The sequence below is a fragment of the Strigops habroptila genome, chromosome 9 (assembly GCF_004027225.2).
Source record: "Strigops habroptila isolate Jane chromosome 9, bStrHab1.2.pri, whole genome shotgun sequence".
In the NCBI taxonomy this organism is placed as follows: Eukaryota; Metazoa; Chordata; class Aves; order Psittaciformes; family Psittacidae; genus Strigops; species Strigops habroptila.
In genome coordinates, this window is record NC_044285.2 from 3649052 (window position 1) to 3670516 (window position 21465).

The 21465-nt window shown below is 42.4% G+C and overlaps 1 protein-coding gene across 1 annotated transcript in view; it reads left to right on the forward strand.

The window, feature by feature from the left end:
• The window catches only part of ADAMTS17 (ADAM metallopeptidase with thrombospondin type 1 motif 17), a 174494-nt gene that overhangs the window by 23902 nt on the left and 129127 nt on the right, over positions 1–21465 (forward strand). The window contains exons 4-7 of the mRNA XM_030498506.1: positions 302–474; positions 11393–11476; positions 11950–12107; positions 17721–17764. Of these exons, the coding sequence (XP_030354366.1) occupies positions 302–474; positions 11393–11476; positions 11950–12107; positions 17721–17764 (459 nt within the window). The remainder of the gene's footprint in view (positions 1–301; positions 475–11392; positions 11477–11949; positions 12108–17720; positions 17765–21465) is intronic.

Here is a 21465-nt window from a genome sequence, read left to right on the forward strand (position 1 = left end):
TTTCTGAAGTTTTTGCAGGAGCACGACTTCTTGGTTTGAATTCCAGTTTATCTTTTGCTTTTCTGGACTTCTCTTTTTCCATTGTCTTTTCTGTTTGCATGGAATCTGGTGGTCTCGTACGAATCTGCACACAGAGGTACAGATGTACTCGCAGTGGAACCTGTCAGTTGCTTCTTTCCCTTAGCAAAGAACACTAAAGTTAAAGGTCTTTGCAATCTATATGTGCACAACAATATTTGTTGAAAAGAGTGTAAATGTTTTATTATGATCTGCCAGCCTTAATAAGGATTTTGACTTGTAGAAAAGAAGAGACAAAAGAAAATGAAATCAACCAGTGACTGGAGGGAGAGAAGAAACGCCATTCGACTCACCAACGAGTACACAGTAGAAACCCTGGTGGTGGCAGATGCTGATATGGTCCAATACCACGGTGCAGAGGCTGCCCAAAGATTCATCCTCACAGTTATGAATATGGTAAGTAGGCATTTTAGTCTCAAAAGAAGAACAGATCATATCCAGGGTAGATTAAAGCTGGTTTCCTTGGCAGCTGAAATGGGTAACTGTTTTGACCTTGAGGTATGAGGAAAGGTTTTGGTTTTCTTCTGTCATGTGCGTCTTCTCCTACATCTATGTGATTCCCTGTATTTGCCTAAGGATATCACAATGAAAAGCTTTTTTTGAAAGTAAAATTACCTGTTTTCAGTTAGGAAATATTCCGTAATTGTTCAAGAGTGGTGTTTTCTGCCATGTTTTTTGTACTGCTGTAGTTTACCCTGGAAGAGAGTATCCTGGAGTGGATAGATGGTCTTTCTGGCGTATTTCTTGGGTTCCTAAAGATTTCAATGGCACCCCTGTTTCCTAAGAGAGATTTCTCTGTGGGTCATTGTCATAACGAAGTGTCATTGAAGCCAGCAGTCATATTGATTTCCAGCAGAAAACCTGTCTTTCAGTTAGGTAGAGATACTGTTTACCTCTGATTTTTGCATAATGAAAATGGCCATGTCCCTTGCTGCAGAAAGCATGGCAAAGTCACTACCAAACTGCCCACCGATCCCATTCTTTTCACACCAGGATGTCTTGGGCTACCTGAAGCAGTGCTGATCACACCTCTGAATGGTTGGAGTAGGGCTTTAGAAGCATTCTAGAACTTCTGCAAGGAATCTGCCAAGAGTGAGGAAAGCCTTTAGAAACTGCAATCTCCAATGAAGTGCGAGTGTTAATTTGTTAGCTGGCCTAGTAGTTTAAGCCTTCTGTCTCAGTTGATAAGGGAACACAAAGCCTCTCACAGTGAATGCTCTCTCACTCACTTGTTGGCAGTGCCAATAAAAAGATAATGGCTAAATTCTATGTAGACACTGAAAACTCTGCTCAGAGACGGCAGGGGTCCTTCCAGAGGCATTTGCACAAGGAAGTCTTGGAGGAAGCTTGTATTCCTCTGCTCATGCTATTGTAACATCCAGGAACAGTTCATTCTCCTGATTACTGCTCTGTTGTTGTTCACAAGTAGCAAATTGGCTTGGAAAAAAAATAACAGTTCTTAATAGTAATTGACCGGTCACGCTTCCCAGTGAAGAGCTGAGTGATGGATGCTCAGTGCATAATCCAGCTATGGGACAACAGCTTTTCAAAGGTCTTGTGTTCCATTATCAAGCACTGGTGTGAAGGAGCTCTCCTGTAGTGAAATGCTTTGCTGATTGAGCAGGGAGTTTAACTAGTCTTTTTCTGTTAACAAGCTGCTTTTCTGTGTCACTTCCTCTACCTTTTATTTTGCCTTCTAGCATGCTGTGACAATAGTCACTTAATAGGACTTCATTGTGTCTCTACATTTATTTGGATTGATTGGTAGGAAATGTCTTCTTGCAACAAACCCATTCATGTCGCCATCACTTCAGGGTCTACTTACTGGCTTTCTTGCATTTAAGGATGTGGTTTCTGGGGGCACAAGAGCCTTATTCTTCTCAAAGCCGCGGTCTTCCAACCTTAAATTCCCATACCAGTTCTGCAGTGAGCAGGCAGGACATAAGTTCAGCTCTGAACAAATCTGCTTCTTGAGTCACTTTTAAAACAAACAGAAATGAATATTCAGATATAATGTACAGGTCAAAGCTGAGTTTCTTCCTGATGTCAGATGTTTGGGACCTCAAGAGGGGTGATGGTTGCTTTTCTGTTTGCAGTGGCAGCCCCAAAAATCTGTTCTCTCCTAAAATCTGCTCCGCGCTGATTCATTAGTGAGATAATAACAATCTGCTGTTGTGCCCCACAGTTCTGCTGGGACTGGGACAGGGCATTGTGCCTGTGAGAGCTTTTAAGATATGTGTCTGAGCATCTGTCTTGATGATGCCAAAAGGTCAGTTATGTCAGTGTAGCATTAGTGCATCTCTATCTTGTGTAGCTTTATCAGCCTGTGAAGATTGTGTGGGTTGAGTACACTGATAGACCAAGTCCCAAAGAAAAGATGGCCATGAATCATGTTGTCTGTCCAGGCTGAGGAGTACTTCAGAACATCTCAGCAACATCAGCTTGCCAGGTGTGAGTAGCTGTGTGTGGAGAGGTGCTGATAGATGGGCTGAGTTCTCTAAACCCATTTACTGTTGGGTTAATATCAAAGCTTAGTTTCCAATGGATTTGTCTGATGAACTTTTAAGCTAGGTTCTGATGCTGTAGTGTGAGCTCACCCATTTATTAGGCACTAGAGAGCCCACATGGAAGGGGACTCTTGGCTGAAGAACACATTTATCTAATATCTAAGGTGCAAAGTCCAGCTGAAACACTTCCCGCTGTTAAGTCATTGCTCCTAGGGACTCACCCATGTGGCTTTTCTGATGCCTGATAGGATCTGAATTTATGTTTCAGCTTTTCAGCCTCCAGAGGAGCACTGACAGTCTCTATCCTTTGTCTGGCCACCTACATTCCCACACTTGTAGGAACATATCATCTTCCACGCCTCTACCTCCCTCGGGAAACTGATTGTGAATGGTTGGCAAGATCAGAAGATATTAAAGAATAATAATAGGCAAACACATAGATGGCATCATTTCATAAATCCTTTATTCTGAGGCTGTAAAACAAGGTGAAATTCAAGGAAATCAAAGGGGATTTTCACATTTCATTTGCCACAATGAAAGCTAATCTTTATCCCAGCAAAAGAGGCTGAGGAATAATTCAGAAAGTATATTTCAGGAAAAGAGATTGGATAGACATGTGGTTTAGGTAGGCCTCAGCCAGACTCTTCACTCAGCCACACTCTTTTGGTAGTGCCTGAACCAGCCATGGTCAATCTTCGTGTGGTAGTTTCTCATGTGTAAAACTCTGGTATGAGGAATAGCACAGCCCTAAGTCCTTGGGGCAACATCTGTTACATCCTTCTCTGGTCAGGATCAGTTGTGCTCTGTGTAATGCACAAAGGCCTCCTGGCTGCTTGGGATCTTTGTCTCCTGCCTGTCTCGATACTTCTGTCAGCCTTCTGTGGCTGTTAGTTGGGGGGCAGGATTTGCCCCATGATATTAGGCAGTGCTTATTCAGCTATGCTGCAGGATGGCGGGCTGCCTCTAAAAGAAACCAGAATGTTAATTTTGGCTTGGATGCTTGCATTTAAGCAAATAGAACATTACTGGTCAGGGGTATATTAACTTAACTCCTCTCTGTAAGCCATTACGTTTACTGTCAAACCACAAAACAAGCATTAAGAGGTCTTATTAATGCATTTTATATTTATAGACATTTTAAATAAAGTGATCTGCCTTAAAGTATTTAATATCTATTTATGTTACAAGAATTTCTGAAGGGAAAAAAAGTCAGCATTACAAAATACTGTTTTATTGCTCTCTTGGTAAATGAGAATCTTAAGGAAAAAACCCCCACCACCCTCCTCTAGAATAACAGCTAAGAAACACAGCAAACCCCTTTTGCAACCCAGAAATAAAACAGCTAGTGCTCATACAGAAAGTGCTGTGTTTTTAGTAACATTCTGTGGTTCTGATTATCCCCCCGAACAGAGAATAGATTCACATTAAAGGTACTTGTTTTTTCTGAATATCATTGTACAGGTGCAAGCTCTTCATTTGCTAAGCTAATATTTGAAGTTATAAAACAGATTTTTCCAAGATCGTGGAAGAATTTCCTTCTAAGGTACTCTGTAATGTATAAGTAGGAGCAAGCATGGCCCCAGGGCTTTGGGTTGACATTTTTTTAAGTCACCACCTCTAAAATGAAATCTCTTCTTGTTTTCTGACAAGATATTTGATTCAGCACGATTTTCCTAATGGGTGGTTCCTGATGGCTTTGTGATAATGATAAAAGAGATGAGATGATAAAGTTGTCAAACGCCACCATGTACATCTGCAGTTTCAGAGAGGCAGTGAGTTTATGGGAATCCTGGATATGAGGACATGGACAGGGAGAGATAAGAGTAGAATTACAGAAATGCAAAACCAGCTTCGTACGTGCTGATTTATTTTTCTAAGTTTTCTATTTTGTTACTGAGCTTTGTGCAGTGTTGCACTGTTTGCATTTCAGTTCTTGCCTCCCCTTTGCATCCTTTGCCTTTAGTGCATCTCCTGTTCATGCCCTTCTTCAGTGGCCACCTCTGAATTCCAAAACGAAGTGCCTTTTGCTCACCCATTCTGTAAATCTGGCAAGTACAATCTCTCATTGCATTTCATTCATGTGGAGGCTGTTTGGACGGATGTTCTGTTTCTTGCGAAGTTCTGTGTTGCTCTTGCGACACATCATGGCTTCACCTAAGCTGAAGTTCAGGTTTCTCAACCAGCAACTAGAGGACCAGTGCATTGGCTTTCTCTTTTCCTTTCCTATGTGTTCCTGTGTATCTGCTTACAATAGCTGCCATTCTGGGCTTGGCTCAGGAACAGGTTCCAAAGCATGAGGCATCACTGCTGTCTTGAAGGAGTTTTATGCTTTTATTTCCTCTTGTGTTTTCTTTTCATCCAAGAGAAATGGCCAGTAAGACAAAAAGTTGATTCTCTGTCCTCATAGCCAGGCAAACTGAACTGGCCTCTGCTGTGGCTGGTCTTCATGACTTTTGCTTTCAGCTTCCTGGAGACAACTCCAATTCAAATGATTATGAAGCATATGATAAATGAGGTATTGGACCCTTTGGAAAGTTCTATCCATGGCCATAGTGTTTTTAGTGGTGAGGAGTGACTGGTTTCAGCTAGTACCTGAACAGCAAGTTGTGAATATTGGCTCCTTGCAATTCTGCAGAGCTTATTTTGCAAACCAAGTCCCACTCAGACTGACCTTCTGAGCATTTAGGGACGGAGATGTCTGAATTTCCAAGACCACAACATGGTAATTTAAAAGCTGCTTTCTATAGGGTTTTTTTTCCCCCCTGAGTGCATTTTTGGGGGTTTTGGAATAAATTACGACTGTGGCTTGGTTTTGAGCTTGCCTTTTTCTGAGAGAATACAGCATTCAGGGGTAGGTTACTGTAGTGTGTGTTAGTTCTCCTGCAGCTGTTGCTAAGCCATGCGATTACTGTGGAAGCTCTTTGCAGCAGCAAGCAGTAACTTGAAGTTAGTGATCTTTTGGATGTCATTAAGAGGAAAAAATTTAATGTTGTTCTTTAGGAATAATACTGGTTTACTCTCTGAAGCCTTATTTTACACTCTGCAGATTGTTTTTCATTTTGGATTTCCCCGGTGAGAGATTTTATTTTATGTTAAAGGAGTAGATAAAATCATTTTTATCATGCATGCATTGATTGATTTGTATCTATGCTCTTGGGGGCTGGCACATAAAGGCTCCAGAGTTGCCACTGATAATTGACTCTCTTTACCCTGATCTGAAATTTTCGTGATGGGAGCAGGGAAGTAGGGAAAAGGATATAAGTATTTGATTACAGTCTATAGATTTCTCTTTTTCGCTCCAGCAGCCCCAGGAGAAAGAGTTATGTCAACTGTCTTATATTGAGCCATGAATATGTTCTTTTTCATAGTATTTAATGGGGTAATTTGAAAGTTTGGCTTCAGGTGGTGTTAGAAATCCTATAGCACTTTTCAAAACAAGTGAAAGACAACCTCGCTAACCTAACTAATGCTTCCACTGTCCAAACATCATCCAGCAGCCAAGGCAGTGGGGAGGCTCTTGCTTGACTGCAATGCTTAAGGAAGAAAAAGGTCAATTTACCCTGAGGGTTGCTGTTCTGAACTCCAAAACATCTGAAACACACACGTCTGCCTCCCACTATCCACCTGCAGAGGGAAGCTCCTGAGAATAAAAAAAATTAAATTAAACTGATGTAGTTTAGTTCCTCTCTTATCCCAATTCCTCCTGTCTAGGTTGTACTTTATGCATGCTGGGGCAGGCCTGGACAGCTTATGCCAAAGCTGCATTTATTCTGTCCCTTCCATGTCAAAGCTATAAGGAGAAAGAAAGGCAGGAGGAATGCAAACAGAGGGAGAAGGGTGGTTCAAGTTTTTCTGTTTTCTCTAGGGCATTCTGTGCAGTAAAGCTATGTCAGGGAAGTGCAGATGAAGGAGAGAGATGCCAGAGATGGGCTTTATTCTTTTTCTTGTTCTTCTGCACTTCCCATTCCATCTTTCTGTCTGGTTTGTATGACTCTTTACCATACCTCTTTCTGTTTCCAAAGCTCACTCTCTACTTTCGATGACTCCTCACAGAATGGAAGTCAATGCAGCATAGAAGTTCACCTGCAACAGGGCAACTGGTGATCATGACCACTTTTCACATCCCTTCCCTTCAGCCTAGTGACCAAGAACATCCATTGCTCTTCCAGTTAAGCTGCTTTCTGACATTGTGGTGATGTCCTAAACTGGTAACTTTTGTATTTTGTTCCACAGCAGCATGTTAGCCAGTTTCATGCAGCTGACACTTGTATTCCAGCTGCCTTATTTATTAAAAGCTTCTAAAATACCCCAAATATTTTTACTTTTCCCCTGTTGGAAATGATCATGGTAGGCTCAGGGGTGTGATGCAATTGCAGGCTTGAGGAAGGGTGGCCCACGGTATTGCGAGTGGGAAGGGAGGTGTCTGTGAGTCAGTCTCTCTGTTAATGCATGTTGTCCGTGCAGCAGGAAATCTTCAGGACATCTGCTCTAGGAAATCCCATTCCTCCTCCCCTGGTACCAGTTATCTCAGCCACCTCACTTGGCACGGGTAGCTCACATGCTGATGACAGCCTGTGGGATGTCTTGGACATGCTGAGTCTGTGGGCACTGGTTTCCTTGTAGGCTGGGTGACAAGGGGAGAAGGTGGTTGCTACCATGATGGAGCCCGATTCCTAGCAGGAAAGGCCTATAGATTTTTATTTATTTATTTATTTATTTATTTACTTGGATGATTTTATTTATTTATTTGGATTCTATTATTTATGATAACGCTTCCTTTGGGCACAACCTACCTCACACAGTCTGGTTTAACACCGTCTGTGTGCTGCCAAAATGGCTGTGAATAACCTGCACTGAACTAATTTCATTTATTCATCAAGTCATTTAAGGTCTTCTTGTCTTCTCGCTGAGCTTTCTTCTGGCTGTAAAGACCGTGGATTTGAGACAGTTCGGGGTTTAATTTAAGAGGACCGTGTACTGTGCAGTGGGGGGGCTGCAGGCGCCCCTCTGAGGAGAGCCCTGGCGCTGCCTCACGCCGGATGCAGCCGGTTCCAGCCGGTTCTGCACTGGCTTCACCACAGGAGCCGGTCAGGAGAGCTGTTGGTGCCTCTGTGGAAACATGATCACGACAGGGAAAAAGGCTGTGAGGAAAAAGTGTGAGGAAAAATCCATGTGAGCACCCAGTCCATGGCAGGAGGAGGAGGAGTGCTCTGGGTGCCAGAGCAGAGGGTGCCATGCAGCCTGTGGAGAGACTGAGGTAGGGGCAATGGCTGTTCCCTGAAGAATATTGCAGCCTGTGGAGAGCACCCTGCGCTGGAGCAGGTTTTCCTGTGGAACTGTGGCCCGTGGAGAGGATCCATGCTGCGTCAGGGGAAAAGTGTGAGGAGGAAGGAGAAGCAGAGACGAGCTGTTACAGACTGACCACATCCCCTGTTCCTCAGCCCGGGGTAAGGAGGCAGAGGAGTCAGGAATGGAGGAGCGGAGTTGAGCCTAGGAAAAAGTGAGGGGATGACGTGAGGGCGTTGTATGGAGAGAAACAAATATAAATTAAAACAAGCTATTTTAATGGGCAATAAGTTAAATTTTTCCCAAGTCAAGTGTGTTTTGCCTATGATGGTAATTGGTAAGTGATCTCCCTCTATCTCCACGCATGTAGTATATGTCCTTTACTCAGTTAATGAATAAGAGCTGTTTGGGTGGTGACATTTTCTTGTGGAGACCAATTTGCAGGCACACTTTTACGTCTGTTTTCTTGCTAATTTGCCTGCAGATCTTAGCTCATTTTGAAAGACAAGTTTATTTGTGGGTGGGTTGTGAGCAGTTCCCAGCTAAATCTATGCAGACCTTTCTGTATGAAAATCTACAGAGAGATTTTTGCTAACAGAAGAAATCAGTGAAGGCAGGTGAGGCTGGAGATGTCTCTCTGCTCTTCAGCTTGGTTCATGAAAGAAGATGGGAAATTGTACATGTGATATTTGGACAGTGTCCTGTAGTTCTGGTGCTGGACCATCTTAAATCACAGTGCTAATGTCTTTTTCAGCTGAGCTTATGATGATGACACTTTAAATATCGAGAAACAGTGCAGAGTTGCATGAAACAAACAAAAAAATTACAGTTCCTCTGGCAACTGTCTATTCATCTCTGAGGAAAAATGTTTGAAACTTCATTAAGAGATTACTTACATGGGGATATTGTTAGCTATCATATTTTCTTGCCTCTTCCCAGTAATAAATCGTCTACTTAAAGATTTGTTCTTGCAGTTAAACAACTCATAGGCGCGGCCAGAATATGCATTGCTGCTTTTGCTTGCACCGCACCTTCAAAATCCAGCACGTTGTCTATCCTAAAACATCAGGAGAAACATTTCCTGCTAATACACCTGGATTTGTGCTGCAGCAATAATTAGCAACCTGTCGCTGTCAGACTGTGATTGGCAAACACTGGTGTCACGCAAGTTACGGTGTGTTTGCCTGTACACACGTTAAAGTACTGACTGCAGTGCAAAGGAACCAGTTGGACTGCATTGAAGCAACATCTCCCCCTTAATCCAGTCAGAGCTCATGGGCTGAAAAGTCAGGTTCAGCCTTTGAGTGGGGGATGGATGCAGAGCTCGCTGGAGCAGACCTCTGATGAGAGAGGGTCTGTTCAGTGCTTTAGTTGTGCTGAAGTAGAACAGCCACTTGTACCAGTCAGGCTTCTTTAGCAGAGGGAAAGGTTATTGTTCCTACTAGGCAACACAAACTACCATCAGTCTGGGGCTGCTTTGGGGCTATTTAAGAAAATAAGCAAACAAAGCTTGAATAAACAAGCGAAGTAAAGCCTCTCTTGCATGCCTAGTGTCTTTTTGGTTTAGTATCCGATTGTTGCTGCTGCTAGCTAGGTTGAGCTCTTCTGAGATCACTGGTGGATGCAAATACAAGTGCAGTCAAAGTTATCCTTAGAACAGAAAGCATAAGAGAAAAGGAAGAAGGGCTAACAGCTTTTGAAGTGACATGCTAAACTCTCCAGCAGCTGGTTCTTGCTATACAAGTTTTGCCAGTGAAAACCACCTTTTGAAGTCAGTGGTGTTTGGATCTCTCTGTGCTGGGTCTGGAGGCAGACAGCTTGACTGCTCTGCTGGAAAAGCAAGCACCATCATCCATTAGGCTTAATGATAAGAACCTGTTTGCTGTACTTATTTTATGAGTAGAAATGTTATGGGGTGGTCAGAGCTAGCAGTGAGCTAGGCAAATCAAAGGCATCCATCACAGGCAATTGTTTGTTAGCCTCTGGAGTGGTACAGGGAGAGATTGACTTGATCAGTGTGATGCCCCACTGACCCTCTCAGCTGAATGTCCAGGTCTCCATTTACACATAGGTCAACTGTCAGAGCCCTTCTCTGCAAGTGTCAAGTTTATCCCCCCAGGTCTGTAGTAAGAGGCTTTAGCTACTCTACCAACATACCCCCGAGCTAAGCAAATAGTACCAGCACTTGTCTGCATTTGTATACCAGCCGCAGGGAAGATAAATGGCTCATTGTGCTCATACTGAAGGTCAGTGGGTCAAACACTGAGTAGCGTCTGTCTTGCAATCTGTGCCTAAATTATAGGAAACATTTACGTGTGCTTAAATCCAACCCCAAACACTAAGGAGCTTAAGAACACCCTTATACTGAGCACATTCCTGTGTATTTGCACAAATAGGAAAAAAAAACCCCAAACCTAAACCAAGCACTGAAAACATAATATCCAAAATGTGTTCATGTCTTGGGTTTTTATAGGAAGTTAGCTGAGCCTCTGTGATACTTGTAGCCAAATGAGCTGTGAGTAAGGAATACAGCTTACCTGGGGCCAAATCCTGCCTCCCATTAGTCAAGAGTCTCTTTTCTGTGGTCTTGGATTTATTTTTTTGACTAGGGAATACAGTACTCATCCAGAGGTTATTATGTGGTGTTTACACCTTTTTAAAACAAACCCCTCCCTCACCTTTTTTGATATAGTCTATTTAAAGCAGTTGTACACAGAGAAATGGGTGGAATAAAATCCTGGCATCAATTAAGATCTTATGTTCTAACCTATAAAAACGAGGTGAGGTATCTGAGCTGGAATGCAGAATCTGGAGAAAGTAGTAAGGTAGTTTCCGGTGCTATTTTTGTATTTCCTGAGGCTTGTGTCATTATGTGCTGCCTTATTACTATTCTCCTATATAAGATATGAAAATAACAGAGGGAAATTGCTTTTCCATTCGATTTCCTGAAGTCTAAAACACACCATTATTTCATCTTGCATTCAGATATCTCTGATATTTAAATGCTGAAGATCCATATTAGTTGGATGCTTCACAATGTATGTCCATGTTCCTGAGACTTTGGTTTGTGTTTGGATTTCCTTTGGAATATTTCACTCCTTTCTGCTTCTTTGTTGTTTCTCTTGTTTATTCCAGTTAAAAGTATTTTTCTTTCTGCAAGGAGCATGTGTAGTTTTTGTTTTGTTTTCATATTTTTTGTCCCTGAATGCTGAATCTTGCTCAGATTAGTCAGATTGGGCAGGTGCTGAAGCCCAGTGCACTATGGCAGGAGCAAACCTGCTCTGTTTTTGCAAGTGGTTTGGCTACACTGTTATGTATGGAACTGTTAAGAGTAGTAACATAGTGGCTCTTAAAAATTCTTGATTTTATTGAGTGGAGTAGCACAATCCTTTTGGGCGTCTTTTGGGTCATTTTTTTTAAGGACAAATGTCTAACTATAGTCACAATTAGTTCCTTCAATTAGTATTAGGTCTTGGTATTGGTACTGATATACTGTGGGTGTTTTCTTTGCATTTTGGCAGGTGTACAACATGTTTCAACATCAAAGTCTTGGAATTAAAGTCAGCATTCGAGTGACCAAACTAGTCCTGCTTCGCAACCGTCCTGTAAGTTGTAACTCATCTTTACTCTGCATCTGTGGTTGGACTGTGGTAGTCTCACAGGCAGAGCACAATCCCTGTGCTGGCGTGGGGAGTGGGGCATGTGTGGCTGCATGATCACCAGCTGTGAGCAGTGGTCTGCCACATTTTACCAGGTGATATTAAAGGTGGGAAGTGTGGAGGGCTGTGGGAGTGAAAGCAGTTTTTAATACAGCACTGCATTCAAAAGTCTCATAAGTCTGGAGTGTATATATATGATACCAAAGTCGTATCATAGAATGCCAGGTTGGAAGGGGCCTCAAGGATCATCTGGTCCAACGTTTCTGGTCCCTAGCTCACTTGCTCTGATGAAGCTGGTTTTGCATTTTTTGTGCTATCACATCTATATTTTTAAGCCTCTGATTTTTCATCGGAGGTCTAATGCTTTATGTAAAGAATGTGACTGATATTTATTCTTTTGTATCTCTTTTTTCCAAAAGGCAAAGTTGTCCATTGGTCATCATGGAGAGAGGTCTCTGGAGAGCTTTTGTCAATGGCAAAATGAAGAATATGGTGGGGCAAAATACCTTGGTAACAACCAGGTTCCTGGAGCGAGGGATGACACCCCTCCCGTGGATGCTGCTGTGTTTGTAACCAGGTATAGTAAGGTTTGGTTTATCAGTTTACTTCAACCAGTAATGGCCCACAGTGAGTGATGGGGTTATCTGGTCTAGCAGTAATCTTAGAAGAAGATCTGTTGATGATGATACATGTGCTACCTACATGCTGTGCAGATGGCTCAGATATCTCAGATGAAAGTGATTTGTCTTGTTTCTGTGATACTGCACAAGGTTGTGCAGAAGCATCTTTCCTCTTGAACCACAGCGTTGTCATAGTCATGGTCAGGATACTGGCAAGACATGGCTATAGCACAGGTGATACTTTTTTCTCATACCAGCTGCTATAAGTTGGAAAAAAAAGTGAGTTTTTGGAGCATAAACCCTTCTTCCTAAAAGAAAGTGTGGAATTGAGAACCAGCTGAGAACACGTGCTCTGTGTGTAATTAGGTATGGATCAGCTGAACAGCCTGAGAGGAGCAGACAGTGTGTCAGTAGTGGGGATGTCAGTAGTGCTGTATGTGCTAGAAAAACACTGCCTAACCCCTTCTTCCCCAGTTTGAGACAGGAAACATCTATGCTGCAGTTCAAGATCATTTACCTCTTTCACCCTTTTTTCTCTGTCAACAGTGTAAGTAGGAATACATGGTTTTGCATAAACTGCCATTGTGATTGTGATAATCTCCTGTGTTAATAGTCACATTGCAAACTATCCGTGGGATTTTGGTGCGTGTTCAGTAAAATAGCTGGTGAGCAGGGCACGGGGCCAGCAAAGTCCCTAAGAATGCACCTTCACAGACATGTGTGCAGTTCCCCCAAATCCATGTCTCTCCTCTGTATTCAGTGTAGTCCAACCAAGCACTTAAGCAGATATTTAACATTTTAGACAGGGTGAATAGTTCCTTTGAAGTCAATGGGCTGCACATCCTGGTTATAGTTAAGCATGTGCTTCACTGGATGGGAGCCTAAATAAATAACTAACGTTTTTGTTAAACTCATCTGGGCATCCAGTTGTCCTGCATGACAAGCCAGGCATACAGAATCTCTTCTGATGTGCTCTAAGCACGTGGTGGGGGAATAAGCAGAACATTTCATCTGTGCAGTCTCTCTGCAGCTTATGAAATTGAATGCATAATGTCAGGCTAAATGAGTTGGACTTGGGCATCTGAGGGAGAATTGTAGAAAGACTTTGTAGGAAGAACTGTTCAATACATCTGCAGGGATTTGCAGTCAGAATAGCTGGAGAAGTACAGGCTTGGTTGGGCTAGAAACTGGGTTCAGATTTTGTGAGAAAGTTCAGTCTAGGGAGCACATCGCTATGCATCAGAACAGCATTTTTCCTGTTTGATAGGCCATCAGTGTGTACTCGTAGTCTTTTTCCTTCTTTCTTGCTATGTGTGTGTGTGTCCCTGGACCCTCCCCAGACTGTCCAGATAGACCACTGGTAGAGGATATGGGAGCAACAACATGTCCAGCGCAAGCAATTGCGCCAGAAAAAGCAGAAGCTGAATTTTCAGCAGCTGCAGCTGCTTTAAGACTAGAAACAGATTCTTTAGGGTCAATCTCTGAAGAAATCCCTGTGGTTCCAGTCTGGCTGTGCTCATCTGAAACACCAAGGCACACTTGCCTTTTGAAACTTCACCTCTAATTGATGTTCCCCATGTACTCATTTGTATGCAGAAGTAGATTATCTAGATGGCAAATATCTCTCCTGTGGGACTTTAATAGTATCCCCGATCGAGTTCCAGGAAAGAGGCAAACTCTGTGAAATAAGATGTACCATTGTCCAGTTCAGTAAATAAATGAGACAGTGAGAATAATCTGTTACATCCCCGAAGGTCTGAGTATAGCGTTATATATATAATCTGCCTTTTCTTGTTCAGATTCTGGTTTTGAACTTGCAGAAATTCAAATCTGTCATCTATGGATAATGTACTTCATATTTTGATGGGCAGCTGACCAGAATAACTTCTCTTTGCAGGATCTGTATCTTAGCGGTCTTAAAAGTGTGTCTCATTTGAAACATATTCCCCCCTCTTGATCTGTCTTTTGCATTCCTTAAGAAATCTTCAGACACACTGATGTTCTCCCTGCCTCCTGGCTCTAGGTGCTTGGGCCACTTATTAGACTGGTGATGTAATAGCAGAACGAAGAGTGACACAACCCTGACAGGAACACCAGTCAAAGCTGTCATTAAGCAAAAACGTGGGGGTTTTTTCCTGACATACTGGTGTAGCTTTTCCATTTGCAGCCTGATCCTCCCTTCCACATTTCTCCAGCCTTTTGCCTTCCCATTAAATGGGCAAATGAAGCAGTTCAATGTGCATTGAGGAAACTGGGTGCAGAGTGCTACTAAATGTATATATGAATGTGGAAAGTTGGTTTTGGCAGCTGTACCAGTTTCCTCTGTCCTTTAGCTTTATGACCCTGCAGGGTGAAACTGGTCAAAAGATGTCATTTGGAGGATGCTGGGAAGGGGCTGTTAAACAGAATGCTTCTTATTCATGTTGCACAGTTCAACTACTGTCCTTCTTTCTTACAGGAAGGACTTGAATTGCAGAATTTAGCTTAGTACAGTTAGGTATTTTTTTCCAGTTTGTGTGAGCCAGATGGAAGAGTGACTGTAGGAGGAGTCACGCTTCCATCTGAGCTCTTCTTTTCTGGCTATTTTTATTGAACAAACCAACTGACTTGTTGTCATTATTTTAGAAGAATTGTTGAAGTCCGCTATTGGAAACACTCTGCACAAGAGCAGTTATCTACCACAAGTGATAATGACCAAGAATTTCACAGGTCCCTAGAAGATGAGAACACACGTCATGCTTGATTCAGTCAGGGGCTAAGAGTGGAGAGTAAAATTGCTTCACAGCTACAGCGTGTGATTTCAATATATTATCTGAGACTGAATATGATAAGGTCAGATCTTGGATTTGAACTTCAGCTCTGGAGTAAGAGTTTTATTCCAACATAGCTTTATAAAAGATTCTCCTAACAAAATGATGTCTCTGTGATGAGATGTTGCACATGCAACAAATATTAAGGTACCTTTTTTATAACCTTGGAGTGTTATTATAGTATCATTCATGTCGAGCTCTCACTTAAAAAATATTGGATGGAGTCAAGCTCAAAACCAGACCAGGAAAAGATCTGTGATTGCTACCTTTTTAAAAGCAGAATAGTTTCAGTGCCATGATGGGGCCATCTGGCCTCACTGCTGTGATTGATCCACAGGTGAAGTAGATCTTTCTTAATGTGTTTTCAGCCTTTGGCTCCCCTCTGATTGCTCTGATTGAAAGGCCTGTGGAGTTTCAGTATATAGGTTTTGTGATGGAGTGGCTGCTTGCTTTTGAAAGAAGTCTCAGACCCACCAGGCTCATTTGGGACTAAAGGTTTGGATGTGCTTTTCTGTTTGGCTAAAGAGTCTTGGGGTAAAATGTTTACAATAGGTCTGGAGGATTTAAAGTTTAGTATTTTGGTACAAGATCTTTGAATAGAAGGATGGTGTCTCTTGGATTTGTGCTTGTGACAGTTTAAAGGACGGGCTGAGGAGGTTTCATGCTTGGAGGCCTGCATGCAGTGAATTGAGCAGATCTAGTCAGTTCTTCTTGCTGACCTGTTTCAAGTCCTTCCCCGATCAGACAGCATCAGAGCACTCTCTTACAGACAGGGGTTGTTCTGCCTCTGTAGGACAGTCTGCAAGTTTGATGGATCATTTACAAGACCCCTCATTTATGGCATGGTGGTAATTTCTGCAGGGAGCTGCCTGAAAGTACCAGATGCCTTTCAGTGTAGAATGGAGTGGAAGAAGCAAAATTGCTGTGCTTTATTTGCAGAGCTGGCCAGCCCCTGCAAAGAGATGCTTTTCTAGCAATGGCCTCCTGCCATCTACTAATAGTTCAGCTATCTGTTGTCACAAGAAAAGCATCTGTTTGATTTACCAGTTTATATAACATAATAAGTCCTTAAATAAACCTCTGTCAAGTTGGCTCTGGGAACTCAAGCAGGCGTGCTTGTGCCAGCTCCGTCAGGAGACTGTCATTAGTCTTCTCTGGAAAGGCAGGAATGCCAAGGTGTCGAGACACAGTCAGGCTGTGGTGAAAAATGAAAGCTGGGGCTGGTGTGTGGTCGTAGCTTCCGATTCTGTTTTGTTCCCATCTGATTTTTTAACACTTCGGTGGTTGTTACGGTTTTTCTGCATTGAAGCATGGTTGATTTTCAATGTCTGCTTAACAAAAGCTGGTAGTAGCTGTTGTTTCTCTTCTTCCAAGCTCTTGACAACTTGATTTGTGACTTTCAAAGGACTTTGGTGTGAAGGGTTTGGGTTCATCAGCTGCAGTCGTGGGTCTTAAATCCCTTTCCCTATAACCCTAGTTTCATATTTTTCTTCACCAAAAAAGTATTTTTAATCTTTCCCTATTTTTATCTTTCTCCAAGTGTTTTCTTTTTGTAAGTATTTATCTTTCTCTAACTATTTTTAATCTTCTCCCTGCCAAACTCTTAAACTCAAACTCCCACTGGGCACTCAGGCATTTCAAATGTCACATTCCAAATGTACTAATATGATTCTCTCAGTAGCCTCCCCGCAGGGTGAGGAAAGCCATAACGAGAGAGATTATGGTTCCTCAGCTTCCCTTGGGAACTCCTGAAATGTTTTAGCACATGCTTTTCTCCAGCTTCTCTTCACAGCAGATCACACTGCAAAGCAGGTCTGGTGAAGATAGCTCCTAAAAGTTTAGGTTGAAGTGCTTATTGAAATGTATTCAAACCATTAATTTAGTTCTAAAATACTTTTTCTCCCACATTTGTTTTTCTGTCATGAGGAATCTCATTTAAAAAAAATCTTCTCATGGGAAGTATTGCTTAGATGGTGAGCTTCAAGGCTTTTTACTCTTTCTGTTTTATACAGTTCCATGGATCCCTGGTTGATCTGTGGGTGCCAAGGGCATAGGTAGTATCTCCTTCTGCCTTGATGAGATGTGGGCAAGTAACAGAGACCAAATGAAGTCTCTTGAACCTCTCTGACTTGGGTTCAAATCATAAAATGGCAAATTGGACTGTAGTAAGTGCAGCTGAAACCAATTCACCTGGCTGTTTCCTGGCAAATCTTGAAATTCTTTCTTATTCTTTGTCAACATCACTCTTCCCTGTTAGGACCTGCTTCCTTCTTCTCCTTTTCTATCGTACTGTAAGAAGAAAAAAAACCTGGAGAATTAAGAATTTCTGGGTATAGATGATCAGTTCTGTGTCTCCAGGCAGTGTCCCTGCCCATCTCCTCCTCCCATTTTTAATGGTGCTGTTGCATCATAGGGTGTATGCTCCTTTTTGTTACAGTTCTCTTGTGAAAATAAGAGGTTCAGTTTTAATCCAGTTGCAGAAGTCTGACCTCACAGAGTGAGGCAGAGCTTCTTTTACATGCTCAATCTAAAGTCAGTTAAACTGGGCTGTAGTATATGGAGCTGATCCACATAATTGCTGTAATCTCACAGTAGCAATCAGTGCTATCTGTGTTGTCATCGTGTAGACTGCACAGCAGTTGTAAAAAAACCCTCAAACCTCAACACCCATGATATGTGAGTCATGCATCACTGCTTTTTCCTAGCCTCAAGTCTGGAGCCACAGGATACATTTCACTTCTGTTCTGTTTTTCTTTCTAGGACAGATTTCTGCGTACACAAAGACGAGCCTTGTGACACTGTGGGTAAGTCAAAGTAGGGGAGAGTGTTTTGATAGCCAACGCCATGCTAAGAGGAGCTTTCTGGGCTTGGTTTGCTGTAAAGTTGCTTTTGCTATTCTGTATGTCTCTGTGGTACAAACAGGGATTAGTTGAGGGTATGAATTATAAATAAAATATAAAATGTTAACCCCTTGTAAGCACTGGAGGTTTCTGAGTTCAGGAAGTGATCTGAAATATTTCTACTTCTTTGAATGGATGTAGAATTAGATAAATGGAGATTAAGAAACTCTCTTTTGGTGTGTCTGTATAATGCTCCTTTCAGTGTTCTCACCTAGAACAAGAACTTGCAAACTAACGAATGTCTTTCCAATTGTAAGAACCTGTGTAACACTCCCAGATCAAACTGGCACTCAGACACCAGAGAAGAATATCTCATTGTAGGAAAGCCAAGTTAAATCTTCTGTTCTGCTTCCTACTCCTCCTACTTCCTAACTGCCTTTAATCTTCTCCAAACCCTGGATACACAGGGTCCTTACATTCCACACGTTAAATACTTTATTTATTTAGCTTAGGTAGCAGTAACCTTCACTGTACCTGTTCTCCTGGTATCTTTAAGTAGCAGCAGTGTTTGGAGGCACAGCTCAACATCCTCTCCAGGACGACTGCATGATATTTTTTAGACTTGCCTCAAAGTCAAGTGGTCCCTTATCCTACATCCTGTGTAAACTTGGAATGGATCCTGATTTTCAGCTGATCTTATAGTCCAATGTTCCGAGAGATACTCGCAGACCTAGGGGCTTACGATGCTTCACCACCCAATAATGGGTGATGAAGAGCATGGGGGGAAATTCCTTCAGCAGCAGCTCTGGAACAACCGACAGAATTCTCACCTCAGAAGGCAGGTCCTTCCCTCTCTGTGTTGTGGGGATTGATCAGGTAAAAGGAGGAAATACAGAGCTGGAAAACACACACATTTTCTGTTCAAACATGAGCAAGAACTGGCCTCTACATCCAAGTTTTTTTCCAGTCAGAATCCCTCACAATCATTTCTTCTGTGCCCAATGGAAAACACACTTCCTCTGAGAAGGGTTTTTATACCGTGTACCTGCATCTGGAGATGGCTGTAGTAAGATGCAGTAAAGTAACAAACAAAAAAAGAGAGAAGAGAAGCTGATGGGAGACACAGGCTGACTAAGGTCAGAGCTCCTTCCATTTGTAAAGATGGTATTGTTGAAGATCTCTATTCAGGGAATTATATTACCATAGACAGCATGACTAAGGAAATATTTTTATGACTTCTTTTCTGTTCTTACAATACCCAAGTACTATCTTGTGCTGCAACTTGCTGCAGGCTGTGGCTGCAGTGGAGAAAGCGGAAGATCAGAGCAATAAAGATTAAACTCATTTGTGACTCTCTTCAGCATAGTTTTTCCAAGATATTTAAAGGTGAATGTTCCTGGGACAAAACCGGTCTGGCCTCTTTGCTCTCTTCAATCCTGCTTTTCTTTCCGTCCTTCCTTCCTTCTCCCTGACAGTTTCATTATGTGGCAGCAAAGCAAAGGCAGTGTCTTCACTTAGGCATTTTTTGTGCCCCACTGTTCCTGTTGTCTGAACTCAGAGGTAGTGTGCTGTCTCTATTGTTGCCAGATTCCTATTCCTCATTCTAGCTGCCAGATAGTCCCCTCCAAAACAGGAATGTTATCTGTGAAAGCAAGAAGCTAGCAAAGAGTGGCATCACATTTGGTCTTTCAGTGATGCTGAGGTTATAGCACTCCCTGAAGTCCTTTAGAACAGCAGCTTGCTTTCATTTCTTGTTTACGCTTCACTTCTGTATATTAAGAACATGATCTCAGCAGATGCATATGTGGTTTTATACCTGCTTATGGGTAAAGCTGGCAATTGCAATGTGGTACACTGCCATCCTGTAAAGGAAGAAACATCTTTCTGGTGAGCAGGCATTCTCCTAAACTAGGAGACTGAGGCTACTGCTCTATATAAGGCAGAGGATCTGGGCTCTAGACTCCTGATTTCTATTCCCAGCTCTGGCATTGACTCATTGTGTGACATTTGGCAAGTCACTTACATTCTGAATGCTTCTGTCTACCTCCACGAAATGAGGATTTTGAGTGCAAAGCTACAGGAGATTGCATGGCTTAAGAACTTCTCACCTAAAGCAGTGTGATGTCCTTGATTATATGATGCAATACAAGTCCAGAATCTAATGTTGCTTAGTCATGTTCAAGAGACTACAAAGAATCTATTAGATGATGATGTGTACTGAAATAGAGGTCTCGGAGCGCTGTAAGTAACTGGTGTTTTAGTGACAGTGCCTTGATTTTCTTGTGAGAAATATGGAAGCAAAATTTTCCCTGATGGAAGTATGGAGGCCCAGCTGTTGTTCGGAAGTGGGATTATGAAGTTTAAATGGTTTATAAGAGGTGTTCATTTGTGCTCAGAAAGATCCATATTGAAAAACCTGTCTGGAATCTTTGCCTGCCATGCAGACACCGAGAGAAAACAGCAGCAGGAGGTTTGTATTTGTATTCTGGCAGGGGCCCCTCACTGAAACCAGTTGCTTTGGGGACTTGGTTCAAATTTTCTTGGCCCAGCTGCCAAGGTAGTGTGGAAGGTTACATAATGGCTGAAACAAGCTCAAAAATGGTGAAAATATGTAGGTATGTCTTTGTGGGGTGAGACCCCACTGCCTGCGTCAAGAAGCAGGACCACGTTTGTTTAAGAAATAGTTTGTTAATGCTCATTGCTCCACTTGGTTGTGTGAGTTAGCTCTGAGAAGGAATGAATGCCAAAGGAGGTGGATGGAAGAAAAGCGGCATGCCTGTGTGCAGTAGATTTGCAACAATTGTGCTTCCACAGCCTCCATTGTGGGACCCCCGATACGCTCTGTGGCTCAAGCAGGGAAGGTTGGCTTTGTGCAATGCAGCCTTGTCACACACCGCTCAGAAAGTTTGCAGTGTGCTGCTGCTTCAGACTCATCTCTCGTGATGTGACTCTAAACAGATCTGCCGTTTCCTGCAGAAAAATCTTTGTTCCAATTGAGCTGCCTCTAAGCCAGCCAAATTGAGAGTTTAATGTCTAGCTATTAATATCAGGCTGCAGCTTGGAGCCTTACACGTTGTCAGGATCCAACCTTTCTGTGACATAAGCAGATTGAGAATGCCCCTTTCGTTCAATATTTCCACTGCTAGTGCCAAATAAGCAGCTTTACGGTTAGTTAGGAATGATCCTGCATATTTCAAGGCAAAGCTTGGCCTTGATTCCTCAGTGTACATGTTACCCCAGATCCAAGCTGAAGCTTCCCTGTATTCAGCTAATAATAAAAGTGGGGGCAGTGTGGAACTGGGAAATGGAAAATGAGAATGTGTCTTAAATATCCTTAAATTGCCCTGGTTAAAAATGTCTTTACCTCTGCTGCAGTCACATGTGCTTTTCTGTGGCTTGATGTCGGGGAAAAGCAAGCAGAGTGTAGTGTGTATGCTGCAGATGGGCAGGTTTAGTTGAAGGAATAGCTGCCTGGAGAAAACCAAGCATCAGAGCAGGGGTGATTGAGAAACAGAGTTTTCCAGACTGTTTCCACAAGTGAATCAATGTTTGGTGAAAAACATTCCCATCTCCTGGCTGGCTTTAATTAAAGGGCTCAAAGATAACTTCAGACAGTCCTGAAGATTAGAAATCCTTCCATATTTGGTGTTGTTTTTCTTGACTTT